This window comes from Festucalex cinctus, chromosome 20 (genome assembly GCF_051991245.1).
Source record: "Festucalex cinctus isolate MCC-2025b chromosome 20, RoL_Fcin_1.0, whole genome shotgun sequence".
NCBI classification, from domain to species: Eukaryota; Metazoa; Chordata; class Actinopteri; order Syngnathiformes; family Syngnathidae; genus Festucalex; species Festucalex cinctus.
Window position 1 is genome coordinate 12288223 of NC_135430.1, and position 18152 is coordinate 12306374.

At 40.4% G+C, this 18152-nt stretch overlaps 3 protein-coding genes across 6 annotated transcripts in view; 2 read left to right on the forward strand and 1 right to left on the reverse strand.

The window, feature by feature from the left end:
* The window catches only part of rbm33a (RNA binding motif protein 33a), a 29462-nt gene extending 24366 nt beyond the window's left edge, over nt 1–5096 (forward strand). For all 3 annotated transcript variants that reach the window (XM_077509630.1, XM_077509628.1, XM_077509629.1), the window contains one exon: nt 49–5096. In XM_077509630.1, coding sequence (XP_077365756.1) covers nt 49–97 — 49 coding nt within the window. In that variant the 3' untranslated portion in view covers nt 98–5096. The remainder of the gene's footprint in view (nt 1–48) is intronic.
* A 2188-nt stretch (nt 5097–7284) lies between these two features.
* Nucleotides 7285–16395, reverse strand: shha (sonic hedgehog signaling molecule a). The gene is made up of 3 exons (XM_077509384.1): nt 15753–16395; nt 11769–12030; nt 7285–8848 (listed from the first exon to the last, which is right to left on the reverse strand). Exons 1-3 carry the CDS (start codon nt 16254–16256, stop codon nt 8181–8183), a joined length of 1434 nt encoding a protein of 477 aa, XP_077365510.1. The 5' UTR covers nt 16257–16395; the 3' UTR covers nt 7285–8180.
* A 1318-nt stretch (nt 16396–17713) lies between these two features.
* Nucleotides 17714–18152, forward strand: part of rnf32 (ring finger protein 32) — an 80528-nt gene continuing 80089 nt past the window's right edge. Inside the window, exon 1 of one of the 2 annotated variants that reach the window (XM_077509387.1) lies at nt 17714–17767. The gene's annotated coding sequence lies outside the window, so the exon portion shown is untranslated. Of the gene's footprint in view, nt 17829–18152 lie in introns of both variants that reach the window. The other variant, XM_077509386.1, reaches the window with a different exon arrangement.

Genomic DNA, 18152 nt, shown 5'->3' on the forward strand with positions numbered 1-18152 from the left:
TAACCCCCTGAAAGCCCCTAAACATGGATCGTTCCGCTCACCACGCAGGCACATGATTGATTTGTCCCACATTGACGTGAAGCTGATTGACGGATGAGGGAAGCGCCCCCAAACTCAAGAAGCTCCACCTTTCTTCCCCGGCACACTCACAACCGCCAAACGTCGCCGCTGCCATTTCGGGGTCAGTCAACCGTCATGACTTCACGCAGGGGTCGTCCTCTGAACTTGGATCAGTCCAACACTACACGGCATGCTTATTTACCATTGTCCATCAAGACACACGTCTTTTTTTTTTTTTTGTACAGTACACGTGGACACTAAGACGCACGATAATGGTTGCTCCTCTGCACGTGAACATTACTTCATAACATGAAATTTATTTAGAAAAAAAAAAAAAAAGCTCACTTATTTATTCAGGTTGAGGTTGTTGTAGTCCATACTTTGCTCGAGGTGGCAGCATCGTATCACTTATTTGAAGCCGATTGGTCAACATCAGTGTTGTGTGGTAAATGGCCTTTTAAATTGAGCTGCTCCACTTGTAATTGTCTCTCTGACCAGCATATGGCGCTGTTGAGTTTGATTCAGTTGATTAACGTAACCATGGGCTCCTTTTTAACTTATTTCCACCCTGAGATAATCGAATTTTGTCATGTATATTTTAGTTACTGAGAAAGGAACCGGAATGAATTGATGCTTTTTTAAAAATTGGCTGGTGTGCATTGTTGATTTATGGCCAGTGTTTTTTTTTTTTTTTTTTTTTTTTTTTTTAGGGTATAAACCAATGGGATGTCGGATATTAGTATTTATGTACATTGGCTTCCTTATCTCATAAGTTTAAATGGCAACATTCCGACAGTTCATTTTCATAACATAATTGAATAGTCTCAACTTCTGAGTATATTGCGATTTAAGTTAACGACTTTGAGGGATCTCCACAAAACAATCTTGATGCACTTTTTAATATTTCGCTCCCACCACGTCATTTAAGGTTCTAAATTGTGATTTCCGGCAAAATGACAAACTCCAAAGAGCAGATTTTTAACCTGTAAGGCTTAAAATATTTATAATCACTTCTGACGAGGTCTATGAAATATTAATTTATATAACATTCAACCTCCATTTTTATTACATAGCCTTTATTCAAGTGTCACGTGGAAGTTGCAGGGGGCAACCATTATCTGTGTAGAAATAAAATGTACATACCAGGACATTGTCCCACACAAACGTTTTGCTAACTCGTGAAGTTGAAGTCATTTTTATGTAAAATGTCTAGGCGTAAATATCTTTTAGTTTTGTGTCTAAACGGCAAATGTTGACCATATTTCTGTTTGAGTGGAGGGGAGAAAAAAAAACAAACAAAAAGATTGCTTGAGGGGAAAATAAAAAAGATGGCCAATATAACCGTGAACGAGCGGGTATGTGAAGCCGGTTGAACTTTATAGCGTGTGACGTCCATGTTTGTGCTGCATTTTAGCAGGTAAATGTCATATTTATGTTCTCTCGCATGTCTTTCCACATCGATGCTTTTGACACGACTCATTTTTGGTTGATCCTCAACTCAAATGAAGACTGACTAGCACTACCTCACAAATTACCAGGGGAGTGCCACTGAATTTTGCAAATTATAGCCAATGAAATGCGAGCAGGAGTTGAACGATGGCTTGGTAGTAAGTGAAGACGAATGGTGTTGTCAGCTCTTTTGTACGTATACACAGGAAGCGAGTGACCTCTCTTCTGTTATTGTTACACATATTTTATTGTAACTTAAAACTTTTTTTTTGTTTTTTTTTTGTATACAGTCTTCCCTCGCTATAACGCGGTTCACTTTTCGCGGTCTCGCTGTATAGCGGATTTTTTTTAAGTGCAATTTTGCATATTTTTTTACAGTAATATACCCATTTTATCAAATTTATGAAGGTTTGAACATTGTCAATGTTTGAACAAGAGAGAAATGTGAGAACATGTAAATGCCTCAATGAGAAAAGTGTATAAATTGTGCGGTCGGGGATTTTAGAGCCTTAAAACATTTATAAGAGTTGTAAAACATAAAGCTAACTACTTCGCGGATTTCATTTATTGCGGGTATTTTTTGGAACCTAACCCCATCGGAAAACGAGGGAACACTGTATAATAACGACCTTAATTGTTGGTTATATAAGCAAAGACGTACGGTGAAGCGGGATACACGCATACCGACAATTGGGCTAAATTTAATCATTTTCTCTCTGTTGCGATCAAAGTCAGTAAAATCCCGATTAACGGAAGTCGAAAGGATTATCTTGTGTTTGTGTGTTTTTTTTTTTTTTTTTTTTTTTTTTTTTTAAAACACTTTTCCCAATGTGTTTTTGCAAATCCCTACAGGAGCATTTCTTCTTTGTATTTTCAAGCGATCTGGAGTCCGTGTGGCGCGATGCTGCCCTCCACAGGTCCACCTTGGTACTACAACTGATTTCCCGTGAAGCTATAAGAGCATTTAGAACATGCATGCTGATTTATTTATTTTTCCTCGCGTTTTGGATGATGTCATATCTCGGTATGTGTGTATCCCAATTAAAGATGTCGCTCGTGAGTCGTAACCACAAGTATCTAATGAATGACTTCCTGTCATTTTGCTGCTCTCTGTGTGAACGTACTTTTATCAAACGTTAATGGAGAATGAATTGGCTTCAATAATTTAGTGGCATTTCCCCTCAATGACCAAAACTCACCAAAAAAGAGCCTTAATCCAAGTTGAGTGTAGTCAAGGAGGGTATACTGAACACAATTGACTTGTGGATTGTGCATGTGAAACTTGACTTGTGTATGTTGTACATTTTGTTGACATGAACTGAAGCCTTATTTTTATTTGTTTTTATGATTATCCTTTCTATTCCTTTTTGTTTTGAATTGAACAGACATCGCAAAGGTTCTTTTATTTTTTTCCTTTGTTCTTCTGTTCAATGTTTGTGCTAAATCCAGTGGATTTTTTTTTTCTTTTATAATCAACTACTGACTATGCCAGTCACAGGAGTTAATAGGATAAGGCAGATGCTGTTGTAATGCTATATCAGATTCACGTTGAATCTATTCATACCTTGTTTTATTGAGGTATTTTTACACACGATGCACTTTTTATGTTTGACTCACTTGAGCGGAGAAAAGCTACCTCGTAAGATTTTGGAAACCAAATAACTCTGAAGGTTGCACTGTTTGCACTGGCGTTGCCTCTTAAATGTTTCTTAACTCTCTTTGTTTTTTGCAGGACCATTTGATGATCTGGAAGCATTTTGCTGCAATATTAATCCATTTTTATTTCTTTAGGTCACTGTCCCTTACAGATGCGCAGCCAGCTGGTCTTTGAGATGCCGTATTTCCTCAAATAGTGGCTATATATATATATATATATATATATATATATATATATATATATATATATATATATATATATTTATTATTATTATTAATTTTTTTTTTTGTAACTTTTGAGTAGTAACTGTAACCACCTCGGTTGCTGTTGTTCACAAATTTGCATTATTGAGCCTAACTCTGTTGCTAACCAAAACAACAGCACCCTTTGATGCATGTAAACGCTCTCTCTCTTGGATGAATTGGAGATGTCAATCAAACTGCCAAGCCACTATATGAGGAATTGCGGTTGTCATTAAATGCAGTGTTTATTTACATGTTTAGCAATGATTGGTCCGTTCTGCTAATAACATCAATTTTTAGTTTTTAAATTGACATTTAAATTGATTCTGCTATAAGATGTACATTAACTAGAAAATCTGAAACATTTGTACGTCTTAATGTTAAAACAGGGCTAGGGAACATTTGTCTAATTGTTTGATAAATTGATACTACTAATAAAAATGGTTATGATTATATGAATGTCTATATTAATAGGTGAAACTAACAAATATATTTAATATTCATATTTGTAATATTTCAAAATAATTACAAAATATTAAAAAATAGTTTTGATTTGAGCGAATGCTTGCGAACGTAACATTTGGTTTTATCCGGATTTGTAAAAGGTTGCAAAGATGTTTGCAGACAGTTTTTGCTTGTGGTAAGCAGTTTTTTCTTGTTGCAAAGACATTTTGAACATGTTCAATAGTTATTTGCGAAATTTTGAACATGTTCAAAAAAATTGTCTACGTCAGTTAAAAACATCTTTGCAGACTTTAACGAACCCAGACGAAAACCCAGAATTCGTCTTTAAACTTTAAATATAAATTTTGGCAAACAGTTAATCACAATTCAACTGTTCTTCATATCCAAATGATCAAATATGACCAAGAATACTAAATTTTATCGAAATTAGTTTCATTATTGGCATTTAAATAAAAACACAACATAGTGGTTTGTTTTTAATCTTGTATTTTTCTCACTTATGACCAACTATGGCCACAGGTGTCGCTGTTTCCTCATCAATAATCTCACCTTTCCCCTCAGCCTCTGGAAGCGCTTTTTTTTTTTTTTTTTTGCCTTCTTAACCGAACTTCCGCTCACTTCACAGCAAAGCTGCGCGTCACCTGGTATGAGTCGACTGTGTACTTTTTATAATCTTTCACTGCTTCACCTTTTCTTTTCCTCACGCGTCCCCTTTTCCTCCACGGTGGCCTTGTTCATTAAAGACTTGTGTATCGAGCAGGGTGGCCCCGCCCCGGATCGCCACACTGGATATGGAGCAGACTGGTTTACACTAAAAGCCACTGTGCACTTCTCATAAGAGCTCTTGACGCAATTTTTGACATTCGGCGTTGTGGTGATTGGATTTTTTTCCCCGCCTTTTTTCCCTTCTTTTTGTGAAATATAAGACACTGCACTTGTTACCTTGGTGTAAGTGACTCACTTTGTGGAAAATCCAACCTGTTAAGTTTTGGAACAAAACTGTTGCCGAACTGGCTTGCCATGTGTGTTCAAATTGTGATGTTTTGACATGAAAAACACCCAAAGCAATGTACATTGTTTTTTTTTGCTCTATTTTTTTAAATTGGATGTACTGAAGAATGTCGTATTTTTTTCAAAAAAGAATTTCTAACATGGAATTGTACTGTTTGAGATCACAAAGTGGAAACAAAAGGATTAAAATTATTTGTTGTGAAAATTGGCAATTGTGTATTTTCATCTCTTATTGAGTGTTGGAATGCGGCCAGCAATGGCCGGAAACGACGCTGATGTGCTAAACCCGGAATTCGGAAGTTAACTGGACCAATGTCAGTCATTCCCAAGTTGAATTTACGTTCATAAGCGTTGCGTCGCTGTATCTAAGGAATTTAAAGCATGCATGCACTTTTATCATTTGCTGATTTGCTTTATGACACATTATCACTCGAAAGGGGCTGTCGCAACACGAGATAAAATATGCTCTATGCCTTCATTGTCCAAGAAAAATGCGAGAAAAATCTCAAATTTACAACAAAAAAAACTGAATATTTGCAGCATTATAAAGTGGCAAATTTGTGAGTAAACTTCGAGGAAAAAAGCGAATATTTGTGACAGTTAAGTGGCAAATTTCAGAGAGGAAAAAACACTTGTCCCGACTGCTGTGATCCCCGTGGTAAAGAGCAGAATTCAGGTCCTGAAGTTACAAAGCAGCCCCAGAACTATCACATAGGTAAAACCATGTTTGACCTACTTTGTTAGATAATAAAATTGGATTGATGATCTGAAACATTAACACAAAGTAATCTAGAAAGAGAAGCATTTCGCTTTTTTTTTTTCCAGTCACTGTATGTACACAAGAGGCATCCATCTTGTGCGACATCAACCTGGCGTGTCGACGGAGGGGCGAACGTTGCCAGGAGGAGAAAAAAGCCGAGAAGTATCTCTTTTGTGTCTCTTGCTCTTGGAAACGGGGAGTTTTGTTTTTTTGCCGAATGCCAGACAGTCCGCGTTTGCAAAAAGTCAACATTTGTGAAAGGCCCTCTAGCTCTGTCGTTGAGCTGCGAGGCAGACTCGAGGGCCCCTGGAGGGATTATAGACGGGAGGCTCTGTTTACCTGCTCCCAGGAATGTCGCCCCTCATGCGCGCACGCTTTTGTATCCGCGTGCAGGGACCCCGGGGTCACACTCCGCGGCTGAGACGGACCAAAAAAAAAAAAAGTTTCCACCTCACAACAATATCAACAAGTACACACAATGTGGGCGACCTGAGAGCAGGACGTGGAATTCCTGTTGCAACACTTCCTGGCTTACCTTGTTTGAAGGCTTGGCTTTAATCATTTTAGGAATGCTCCTTGCATTACTATTAGAGTACTTCAAGCTAATATATCAGTTATTCATTCATTCATTCATTATCCAAATAGTCGTCTGAATTATCACACACTCAAGTACAGATATCACTTTACTTATTTAGGGTGCAAAAATATCGAACAAAAATCTGAACTTAGCACTAAAACTTTATTCTTATGCCACACCTGCGAGGTGTAAGGGTAAAAGAAAGTAGTAATCACTAATACTAAAAAAAAATAAAAAATGTATGGAATTCTAATTATTATTATTTTTTTTTTATTCTATTATAATAATTTTCTCAACGACACAAAAAATGCTTTAAGTTGATATAATTTAGCCTCATTTTTTGCTTTTTTTTTTTTAAATAAAACCGAAACGATCCCCCCTCGGCGTTCTCTCATTGCACTACCAGTATTGTCCACAGGGTGTCGCGTTTGCCCAACTTTTAACACCAAACTGTTCAACGAGTACCGCTTACTCCTGGCGAAAATACTCTCCCCAAATCCACTTTGCAGCCTCAATATCGTTCCAACTGGCGATTGGTGACGTTCGAGGGCATCACGGCGGTTTTAATAAGCCTGTAAAGGGTTCAAAGGGACCCAACAAACACTCCTTGTGTGTGCCGAGATGGAGGTTATTTGCAGAGGGCAAAGCTCGTCACATTTGACGAGAGCGCTCCACATTTCACAAGCACGCGAAAGGTTTCTCAAAGTGCAATATGACCATTTTTGGAAGACTTTGAAAGTGTTTGGTATATTTTTTTCGCCCTTTCTCAGACTCTTCTCGAATTTTTTTTTACCGTTAGTTTTTAACAAATAAGTCCAGTCCCATCTCTCCATTCAATCAGAGACATATAACAACTCCCAAGTTTGAACACATTTTCTTTATCATTTTCGTAATAAACATATAAATAATAAACTCTAGACATTTGTTGTTGACACTTCGCCCTGTTATGAAAGTTAACTGGTATGCTCCGTCTATATATATATATATATATATATATATATATATATATATATATATATATATATATATATATATATAACTATCCAGACTGTGCATCTGCTGCAGCTATAAAACTATTTCCCTATTATTAAAAATATGGAGGGAAAAAAAGAAAAATACATTTTAGTACATTTACATGAGTTACTTATTAATTTATTCAACGAAACAGTATACGACTTGTAACTGTTACCGAATTGTCAGAATCTGCATTTGTTTTTGTTTTCTCAGAGGAAAACAATCAAATAAAAACAATAGCAACAGAAAAATAAATGCAGACATGAGGCAGAATATCTGTCACTCTCTGACAACCCCCAAAAAGTTTTTTTTTTTTTTTTTTTTTTTTAAGTTTTCCAACACTTTTCCCCAATACTACTGTATTTAAATTAAAATATATTCTCATATCTTTACACTATTTCAAATTCGGTAGCGATCTGTCAAAATCTAATTTACAATTCTGTGTATAAAAATATAATTTATGGAACCCCGCCAAGTTTGTTCGTCCCCCAAAATATAACAGTCAGTTGCACACATATATTTATATTTATATATATATGCACATTATGAACATTACAACCTGTCAAGAGTTAGCTTCTTTCTGTTTGCCATTACTGACTTTTTTTTTTTCTTGTTCGTTGGTTTTGCATCGGACACATACAAAAATAGATTATGCACACTTTTCACCGCAGCCATCAGTTCATGTGAGAATAAATTATTCAAACTTTTTTTCTCTCTTTTTAAGGCTCCATTCATTCTCTGAAAGGGGGGGCGCGTCGTCATCATCATATAGAAAAGTCACAGAAATAATAATAAATATCCCATCATCAACTCCAACTGCATTGTCGAGGTTTTTTTTTCTTTTAATTATTATTTCATCTACTGAAGAGTCCTACATGTATTTATTTATTTATTTATTGTATTTATTTATTTTTATGTGGGAAAGTCTGGTCCTCAAGTCTGGTTTCAGCTGGAAACGCCGAGGGGATGCAAGGCGTTGGGGTCCAAGAGCCACGTCCCCAAGTGATAGAGCACCTTGGAGTACCAGTGCACGCCGTCCTCGTGCGTACAGTTCCCGGCCTGCGCGCCGGAGAGCACCGACGACGCCCAATGGGCGAGCCGGAGCGGCGCCAGGGCCCAGTGCGCCAGTTCGTGGCTGCTCACCACGGCGTAGCACGACGCGAGCACCCGGTCCACCACCAGCGTGCCCTGCGCGGTCACCGGCGCGTAGGAGCCGACGTGAACCTCGGTGGAAATCCGCACCACCGTCACCGCCCGGAGGCGCTCGCCGTCCGGCACCAGCACCTCCTGGCCCGGCCGCACCTGGCTGGCGAACGCCGCCGAAGCTCCGCGGACGCCCCCGGTGGAGTTGTTGGCCACGAAGAGGAGGTGCGCGGCGGTCAGCGTGATCCGGTGGCCCGCGTCGGTCTCCACCACGTGGAAGAGCCGCCGAGTGGTCGAGTCCCGGTCGATGAAGGTGAGGAAGTCCGTGAAGAGGAGCTTGCCGTCGGCGTCCGCTGCCAGGACTTTGTCCCCGCTCTGGAGGTCCTTGACGGGCTTGGTGGAGCCGTCCTGGAGGGTCACCGTGGAGGATGCCGGGAAGCAGCCTCCGGACTTGGCCGCCACGGAGTTCTCTGTAACGTGGACATAACCCACTTTATAGTTTATATTTTGCCTACTCAATTAAATGATGAGGGAGGATTTTTTTTTTTTTAACATTACTTGTATAATTAATATGTGAATGCGGAAACAATCCCAACTCATTTGCAACAAGCCATATTAGCGAAATAGGTGCTGCTGTTTTGGTTAGCAATAGAGTTCAAAAGTGCATGTACTCAACTGCAGCTGGTGGAGGCATTTAAAAAAAAAAAGAACATTGCTTTATTTCAATTAATTTATAGAGAATGCACAATTTAAAACAACTTATTTACAATTAGCCAAACTCCACATTTGTGTGGATCAGTGGGTGCTGCTGTTTTGGTTCGCAACACAGTTGAAATGTACCTTTTTTTTTTAAGAACATTGCTGATTTTTTTTCAATTAGTCTCAAGTGAATACAGATTTTAAAACAACTCATCTACAATTGGCCACATGTCACTTATGTGTTGGTGCTGCTGTTTTGGTTAGCAACAGAGTTTAAATGTACTTTAAAAAAAATAAAAAAAACATTACTGATTTATTTCAATTAATCTCAAGTGGATGCAAATTTTAAAACAACTCATTTACAATTGGCCACACTTCACTTTTGTGTGGGTGCTGCTGTTTTGCTTAGCAACAGAGTCCAAATAGGCTGAACTGGACAGACTTTGCAGGCAAAAGGTTTTCTATCAACACAGACATAACCCTGCTAGAAGTAATATTGCCATTATGAACTGGCCATTGCTGTTTAGACTTTTACCAAATTTAATGGAGTTACTCAACTGGAGATGGAGAAGGCATTTTGCTGATTTATTAAGTGCAAGCAGGATTTGTGTGTGGGTTGGTGGTCATTTATTCCCAGGTGCTACATTTATTTGCATTGTAGGTGCTGCTATTTTGGTTAACAATGTGAAGGAATTTTCTCCAAAAGTTCCAGGATCCTTCCATTCTTAGTACTTATCCACCCCCTAAAGGTACCTGGACCTCCTGAAAGTATTACACAACCAGTTTTCTTTTGGCGCCTCTCAATTACATTTCAATTGGGACTTTTATCTGCTTGGTTTGGACACACAAGATTCCTCCAAAAGCTCCTGAATAAAGTAAAAAAAAAAAAAAGGAAAAAAGAGCATCCCTTGCTCTCTTTGCCCCTCCGTGCCGGATGCGTATTGGCCCGTCCACACAGTCTGAACCCCCCAAAAAGCCCAGGCTCATCTATTCTTAATTAAAAAACCCAATAAAGAAGAGCCATTGTCATTCAAAACCTGCTTGTGGACGGCTAAAGAATTTTTTTTTTTTTTTTTTTTTTTTTTTACCGCCCACCCCTCCCTTCTATATTTGCTCAGGTGCAGGGACCTCTATGCGACAATTCACACAAACAGGCGACTCACCACTGACTATTTACCCTGCGAGGCTCTCCACTTGTAGATTTGAATTTAAATGAGGGCCCCCGGACTCCTTAAATGCTCGCGCCCATGTCCCCCCTGCCCGTGCGGCTGCTTTGTGACTCGTCTTGATGACAATAATTTTGGCCTTGGTGGGAGCTCTTCACATACCAGTCTCTAGGATCACACTTTCTGGAGGAGGAGGGAGGGTTGGGGGTTCAGAATCTGGGGGAGGAGGGGGGATTTTAATCTTCTTTTAAGATTCCGGGCCATGAAATAAGGTGACAACCCGCAAACCAGATTTGGCCCGAGCGATTGGACATTGTTCGCGGGCAAATCCTTTTGGTAAAGTCGCCTGACCCCCAAATGACACGTCGGGGCCCGGCCCATGTTGTGATCTCACAGAGTGTGTGCTGAATGATTAATGGGGGATTTATCAGCTCGCTTAGACTTATGATCAACGATCAATGTCTGGAGGTTTTCCTGATTGGTGAAAAAAAACAAAACAATAATGATTTATTTGTATAGCGTAAGACGACATACAACCACTTTTGATGTACAAGATTCACAAACTGAAAAAAAAAGGATAACATTTGTGGAAAAAAAACAAAAAAAACAATCTGTGATGATCTGATTAATTCTTGGGAATTTTTTTTTGAATGGCAGAAATTCTTTAAAAATGTGGTCTGCAAACTAAAAAGTCCTATTTAGTATTAGATTTTAAAATGAGGGCTGCTTGAGACTTTTTCATGTGTCATGCCATGCTAAATAATAATTCCACAGGGGTCACATCCAGGACTCCTTAAATTCGTCAATTTTTGGTAGGATTCAAGTGAAAAATGCGAGTATGCAACAGCCCTGAGTTTGAGATTTATTTACCAGTGATAATAAGAATTAAAGCTCAATTAGTTTCATATAGCCCGCCCCTTTTTCAATCCAGGTAGTGATGATCAAAAGGTAGAGGTTGAGGCTGAGGTAGTTGTTATTTAGTCATTGAGTTATTTTTCAGTCTATTGTGGCTTATTTGGGTGAATTTACGAGTTATGGTTTGTCAGTGTATGAGCCCTGAAATATGCCCGAATGGCTGAGTTCCTGTTCAATTGCAGGCATGGGTCCTTGAGACATTTTTGTGGGTCCTGTCATAATAGACTTGTCCACCAAATTTGGTGTCGATCGGTGAAATTTGTATCTGGGGTCGTATTTTTCCTAACTTCACAGGGTGTTCCACTGGGATCCTAATCAGGACTCTTAAAATTGCTCAATTTTTGGCAAGATACAAGTATTTTTTTTAAAAAAAGTACTTTCCAGCATGATTATAAGAACCGTAATAATAATACTTTGGCTTGATCATAAAAGTAGTATTGCCAAGAATGTTTTAAAAACTGATTAATCGCACGATTAATCGCGGTTAATCGCATTTTTCTACTTCCGTTTCTAATTTCTTCTGCAAAGCTTGTAAATAAAACTGAGTAAAATGTTTTAACATTTAAATTACGGTCATCTCCAGCTTTCTCCTCCTCATCCTGCAGCGTACCTGCTTTCACCGAGCAGTGGATGTGGGCTTTGGATTCGTAGTAGACCCAATCGAAGCCGGCCTCCACCGCCAGCCTGGACAGGGTGCCGTACTTGCTCTTGTCGCGGTCCGACGTGGTGATGTCCACCGCCCGGCCCTCGTAGTGGAGGGACTCCTCGAAGTGGTGGCCGTCTTCGTCCCAGCCCTCGGTGACCCGCAGCTTGACGCCGGGCCACTGGTTCATCACGGAGATGGCCAACGAGTTCAGCTTGTCTTTGCACCGCTGCCGACGAGACAAAGCATCGGTGAGTTGTGTCTTTGCTGAACTTGCAACCCAACCACAAATAGTGAACCTTAAAGGGTGGAATGTCTTGTCACTTCATTTGCTACCATCAAAAGTCATCTTTCAAACCCAATCCCGTACTTTTTTGGCCGTAAAAATAGTGCAGAATCAAATCATTATCTCTATGGGATGCATTTGAAGGGTACATCCTCTCTTCTCATACCTTAGTGATCTTGCATAATTGGATTTATGGTATAGAAGGACTAATTCTAGAACTTTTTGACCCCAACGTCAGTGCCCATTGTACCCCAATTCCTGACAATATAGAGTACTACCCTACTTTAGTACCTTTGACACCGGACTCCTACAGCTTGAGAATATACTTTGTACTCTGTTTGCACCCAGAAAATGGTCCTTTAGTGCCCAGAGATTAGTAGAACTTGACTATATTAACCATAGAAATATTAATGTAACCTTACAGTCCAAATAATTATAGCATGGTTGTATTGTACATTTTAACTCCTTCACTGCCATTGACGGTTATAGACGTCAAAGATCCATTTTTACTGTTAATGTTTTACCATTTTACAGTTAATGACGTATGAGTAGACTCATACTCTGTTCTCTATTTGTCCCTGCAAAAGTGTCCTTCGGTACCCTTAACTTGACTTCAAATTAGGTTTCTATATTTGACCCTAGAAACGGTACTAGTATTGACTGGGTACCCACTTTTACCTCTATTTCTGACTAGGTGTGCTTTGTACTCTTTACTTCTGATCCCAGAAAATGTCTGGAGCATTGCTTGTACTTCGATGGACCCAAATAGACACCTACCATCCCATTCTATCGTACCCACAACACCAGACTCTGAAAATCCATTTCATCAATCAATCACTGCTTGACTTTTACTACTTGGGTGCACACCTTGTATACTTTTGGTCCTCACTGGCGATACATTAGTCTATAAATAACATCGAGAGACAGAAATTGGCACATACTGCACCCATATTTACCTCAAGTGATACAACCAGAAAAATGTATTTTGACACCCTCGGTACTTGACTTTTGATTGCCATCTTTTTTTGACCCTATGAAAAGTCCAAACACAGTCTTAGAGTCTAGAAATGGAAGCCTGCTGTGCCCCTATTAAGGGTTTGTACCCTCAACACTAGGACTAATCTGTACCTCAATTTCTGACCATTTGCTATGACTACTACTTTCCTAACCGTGACCTCAGATTAGGAGGACAGCTGTACCATTTTCGTACTGGAAAAGGTACAATTGGAGTGCAATACTTGGCCAAATGGATGTGAACAGTAGGTTGGAGGCCCACTTGAGGTTCTGTGAGAGCTTTTGAGTTCAATACAGTTCGATACAGAAAGTTATTTTTGGGGATGTACCCCTCAGAGCTACTACTTTTGTACTGTTGACTCAATATTAGGAGGTTGAGTTAAATTCTGTAATTAAAACAAGTACGGACCATCCAGCATCATTTTCCGAACTTTTATCCCATTTGGAATCTTGTGAAGCGTGTCCTTTCTCTGTCATGGCTGAGCGCTGGTGTGATGTTTAAATGTGATCTTGCATTTTTATTTCTCGGCGCCGAGCAGCCGTGTCAGAGGGCACATCTCGGATAAAGGAAAAAAAAAAAAAAAAAAGCCCACTATGAAATATTGATAAGAGCCCACATTCGCTTCACTGCTCTATAACATATGGGTCTGCATGGGAAGGTGCGAGCAGCAACCCCCCTCCCGTTTCTCCATTTGTACGTATATGTGCCATTGAACGCAACACGACTCATATCGGGGCAGTAGGTGACCATTTGAAACACATTTGTAATCTGGCCAATAAATAAAAGCTCCCCTCGGGCCTCAGAGCGGATGCTTCACCTTCTCCGAGACAACTCTTCTCCACACTCGAGCGATATGTCAAATAAAAACATCACAAAGAGGCTTTTCAGGGACCACTTTCATTCTTCTTGTCCAGCAAAGTCTTATGGGATCGAGGTTGGGGGCGGACGTGACGCGCCTCCTTAAGTCGCCTGCTGACTGACAGACTTGTGAAATGTCCACAAGCTCCCCTTTTTCTCCTGCAGTCTGCACATATATCAGCTGCTGCAGCTTTATGAGCATATCACACTTGTAGAATGCGCTGCATTAAATGCACAAGGCAAAAGGTGGGGGGGGGGAGACATTCTAAGTGAGCCATAAAGGGCCCCTATTTATTAATTCATTAGGTCGTGTGCCGCAAATCAAGCCCACTTCTGCTCAGCCACCGTAAAGCCCCCTCCAGCCTCCCCCCCCCACCCGGACTTTGTGCTTCTGGAAGGAGGGGGTTAAAGTTGTCCAACAGCCAACCTCTTAATCCGTTTCACAAATGATTTGGTTTGAGGAAACACTTCTCAGCTACCTGTCAGCGCAAACAGCCATTTTGACAAGCGGGGTGGGGGTGTGGGGGGGGATGATTTCACGCTTAATTAGCTCCTGTCAATTAAGCGCGACTTCATAATAAAACATGAAACGAAACTGCACCCGTAAAAGGAGCAATCGGGAAAATCACTTGGAGTGAATCAAGCAGAAAACGAGCCGACTATCACTTCATTTAGTGCACTTTTGTTAGGAAGCTTACGCGGATCGTTCGGCATGCGTCCGCCAACACAAAATGCATGTAAGCTATATAAACCCCGCTATACATTCATGCGTAAAATTACCGTGCGTAAAAATCCCACGGCGAGCGACTTCTTGCGTAAAGCCGCGCAACACCGACACTGTAGCCTTATAATCCCCATGTGGCCGTGCTTATGCCGCGGACATAAAAAGTAGCTCCCTTTGGGTCTTGACTAACGATTTAGGACGCCAACTGTTTTAGCGACTTTCCATTAAAAAAAAAAAAAAAATGCGCAAAACCAACAGTTATCATTTTAGTAGAGATCGAACAATCACCTGTGGGTTATGCTGCACCAGAGTTGTTCTGCTGTCATTAAAAATACATTTTCACATCATAAACTCAGTTGCTGAGACGTAATTTGGACCATGCGTGGCTGCCTGTAAAGTATATCCGCGATGATGATGGGGGGGGGGGGGGTCGCGGGGGGTGCGAATGGAGCGAGCGACCGCACGCACGGTGAATATTTCATCTCGACTCCTCAGCTCGCGTCTGGCCCTCATCAGGACCACCAGCATCCACATCAGGACCACCGCGAGCCGAATCAAGCTTGTGAATAATTAAAAAAAAAAAACGTCCTCCAAAAATGTCATTTCTGTCAATTTGTGTCTGGACGGCGACCCGGACCCACCTGAATGATACAGATGACAAGTTTTGTTTAAAATTAAAACCCACATGACTCCAAATGTCCATCTTGCTTTTTTTTTTAATCAAAGGGAGCAGCTGGAGGAGGATACAAATATAGATACGAAGAACAAGGCTTGCACATGAATATTTTAAATCCACTGTCACCAAGCATGAAGGCCGAGCGTCCCTGACTGTCCGCATGCGCGCTGCCGCGTGGATACCTTTTTATATATAGGGGGAGAAAATGAGCTCTGATATAAATAAATAAAAAGTGCAGGGTCGGTTTCGGCTGCGTGGAGCCGTGGATAATGCGCAGAGTTCACCAGGGGGCTAAAAAGACTTCACTTTGGAGGTGCGCAATCGGGCTGACAAGGGATGGTGCGTTCACGGAGTGGCGAAAAAACGCGTTTTTGCCTGCGCGTGCACCTTACCTGAGTCATGAGCCGGTCGGCGCCGGTGTTCTCCTCATCCTTGAAGATGATGTCCGTGTTGTAGTTGGGCGTGAGCTCTTTAAATCGCTCCGAGTTGCGCGTGATTTTGCCCTCGTAGCGCCCGCTGGCCCCCAGGGTCTTCTCGGCCACGTTGGGGATGAACTGCTTGAGGGCGAGAGGTGTCAGCTTCTTGGGGTGCCTCCTGCGGCCGTAGCCCCGGCCCGGTCCGCATCCCATGCCGGGGGACACCGCCAAGGACGAGCAGACGACGGCCACCAGGACTATTCTGGTCCACAGCAGCATGTTGATGGAAAGGGCGGGGGTGGGGGGGGAGGGAGGAGGAGGGAGAGGAGGGGGGTGTGTGTCCTTCACGAGGTATATGGCCGCCTCTCGGTGCGCCTTTGCCGGCTCTCTCCCGGTGCCCTTGTCGCTCGCCCCCCCCCCCTCCGGTTCTCTTCTACGGGCAGGTGCGGAAATGGACGTCTCAGGAAGGGGGAAGAACATCCAAGGAGGCTTCTTGTGCCCTCTTCTTCTGTCTTTTAATTAAAGGTGAAATGAAATCAAAAATAATAAGAAAAAAAAAAAGAAACCCGCCGGATCTTCAAGTCGAGCTGCAGCCGCTTGTGTGAGGCGACCCGCTTTTTACTGCTTTGTATTATAGCAGCGATCTATAGCAGGGGAGGGACTTGATTGGCTCGCCCTCTTCATGTTCGCCCACACCAACCCACACACAAAAAGCAAAGATTTCCTTCCACCTGCATGTGTTGCGTCGCTGGGAGGGGCTCCTCCATGGGAAAACATCAATTATATATTAAAAAAAAAAAAAAAAAAAAAAAAAAGCGCCTCTCTTGGCCAACTGTACCCCCGTGAACTTTCACGAATATGTCCCGTGGCAACTCATGCGTGATAAATGTTCTAAAAGTGGCATAACGTGACAAGAGAAAACTCGCGGGCGCCCTGCATGGTTGCGCACATGCGCGCGTCAAAGCCACCCAAAACGCAACCAAGGATTCGCTTTCAATCCACATGCAGCTGTCAAACTTTTTACACCACCTCAAAATATGCAAAAAGTTATACAACTGGACTGTACACTTGAAAAGTAAAAAAAAAAAAAAGCACTGCACAAATGTACTCATTTGAAATCCCCTTTAAAACATAAGTTACCAAACTGAGGGGCGAGGCCCAAAAATGGCTCTCCAGTCATATTTTCCTGGACCGCACAATATTTCATCATCCTCATTTTCATCATAATAATTTTGTTAATTTTATTTTTTAAATGTACCTTTTTTCTTCTAATGTTGGATATTGAACTGAAAAAAAAATAAAAAATAGACATCATGTTCGTGCATATACTATTTGGAAATCAAAACTTCCAAGGTGGTTAAATAAAAAGTGGTTCAAGTATAGCTAGAAAGTGAATATTAAACATACTGTAGTACTTTTTAGAGTATTGTACAAACTCATTTTAAACCGGTCGGAACTAAGCTTGGTTGCATTAGCGAGGCAGTGGAATCATTTGCCTCATCGTCAGAAATAAAATAAAATTAAGATAACACGATAAAATATATTTAAAAATAATAAATTACATTTTTTTTAAATTACTAAAAATTATTTTAAACGACTATAAAAAGTTGTATTTTTCAAAGCAACGTAAAACAATTTTTAAAATAATAAATAACTACAAATGTATTTAAATGTAATTTTTGAAGTTAAGATTATTTTTTTTTAATTTGAAAACAAAAATCTAATTCAACAAAATCATCTTAGCCTGGAACTTCACCATCAGGCAGATGAGAGATGTAGTAAACCCATGTGACTTCTCTCAGCCAATCAGAAAACACATGCAAATTAAAATATTAAGCACAATTTATTTATTTATTTTTTTTAATGGAAACGTAAAGAAATTCAATAAAATATGACCATGGTATGTGAAAAGATTGGTATGTTTTTGTTTACACCTGTCATCAGCCGAGCCTCGTGTCTACCAATCAGCTCCCTCGAAGTATCTTCACCAGGTGTACCTCATTTTCTCGTCATTTGTTGTTTGTGTTGTTTGCTCTCATGTGGCCTCGGATGGTGAGTGTTTGTTTTTGTTTGTTTAATTGTTTAATACAGAGACTAATTTGGACTTTTTTCATTTAATATTCTGATCCCTCCATGTACTGTGTTTGCGTTTTTATTTTGGAAATAAATTAACTTTTTTTTTAAGCTACATTTTTTAAGCTAGCATTCTTATACTTGGGTCTACATTTTGCCACTTTTACCTAAACAAAAGAAAGACTGTGGCAACAATAAATGAATAAAAACGTGTAAAAAATGTCAACCAAAAATTCAAAAGTAAAATTGGAATCAGACCCATATAGTAAGAGCTTTCAATAAGTATCATAATAGTGTGTCATA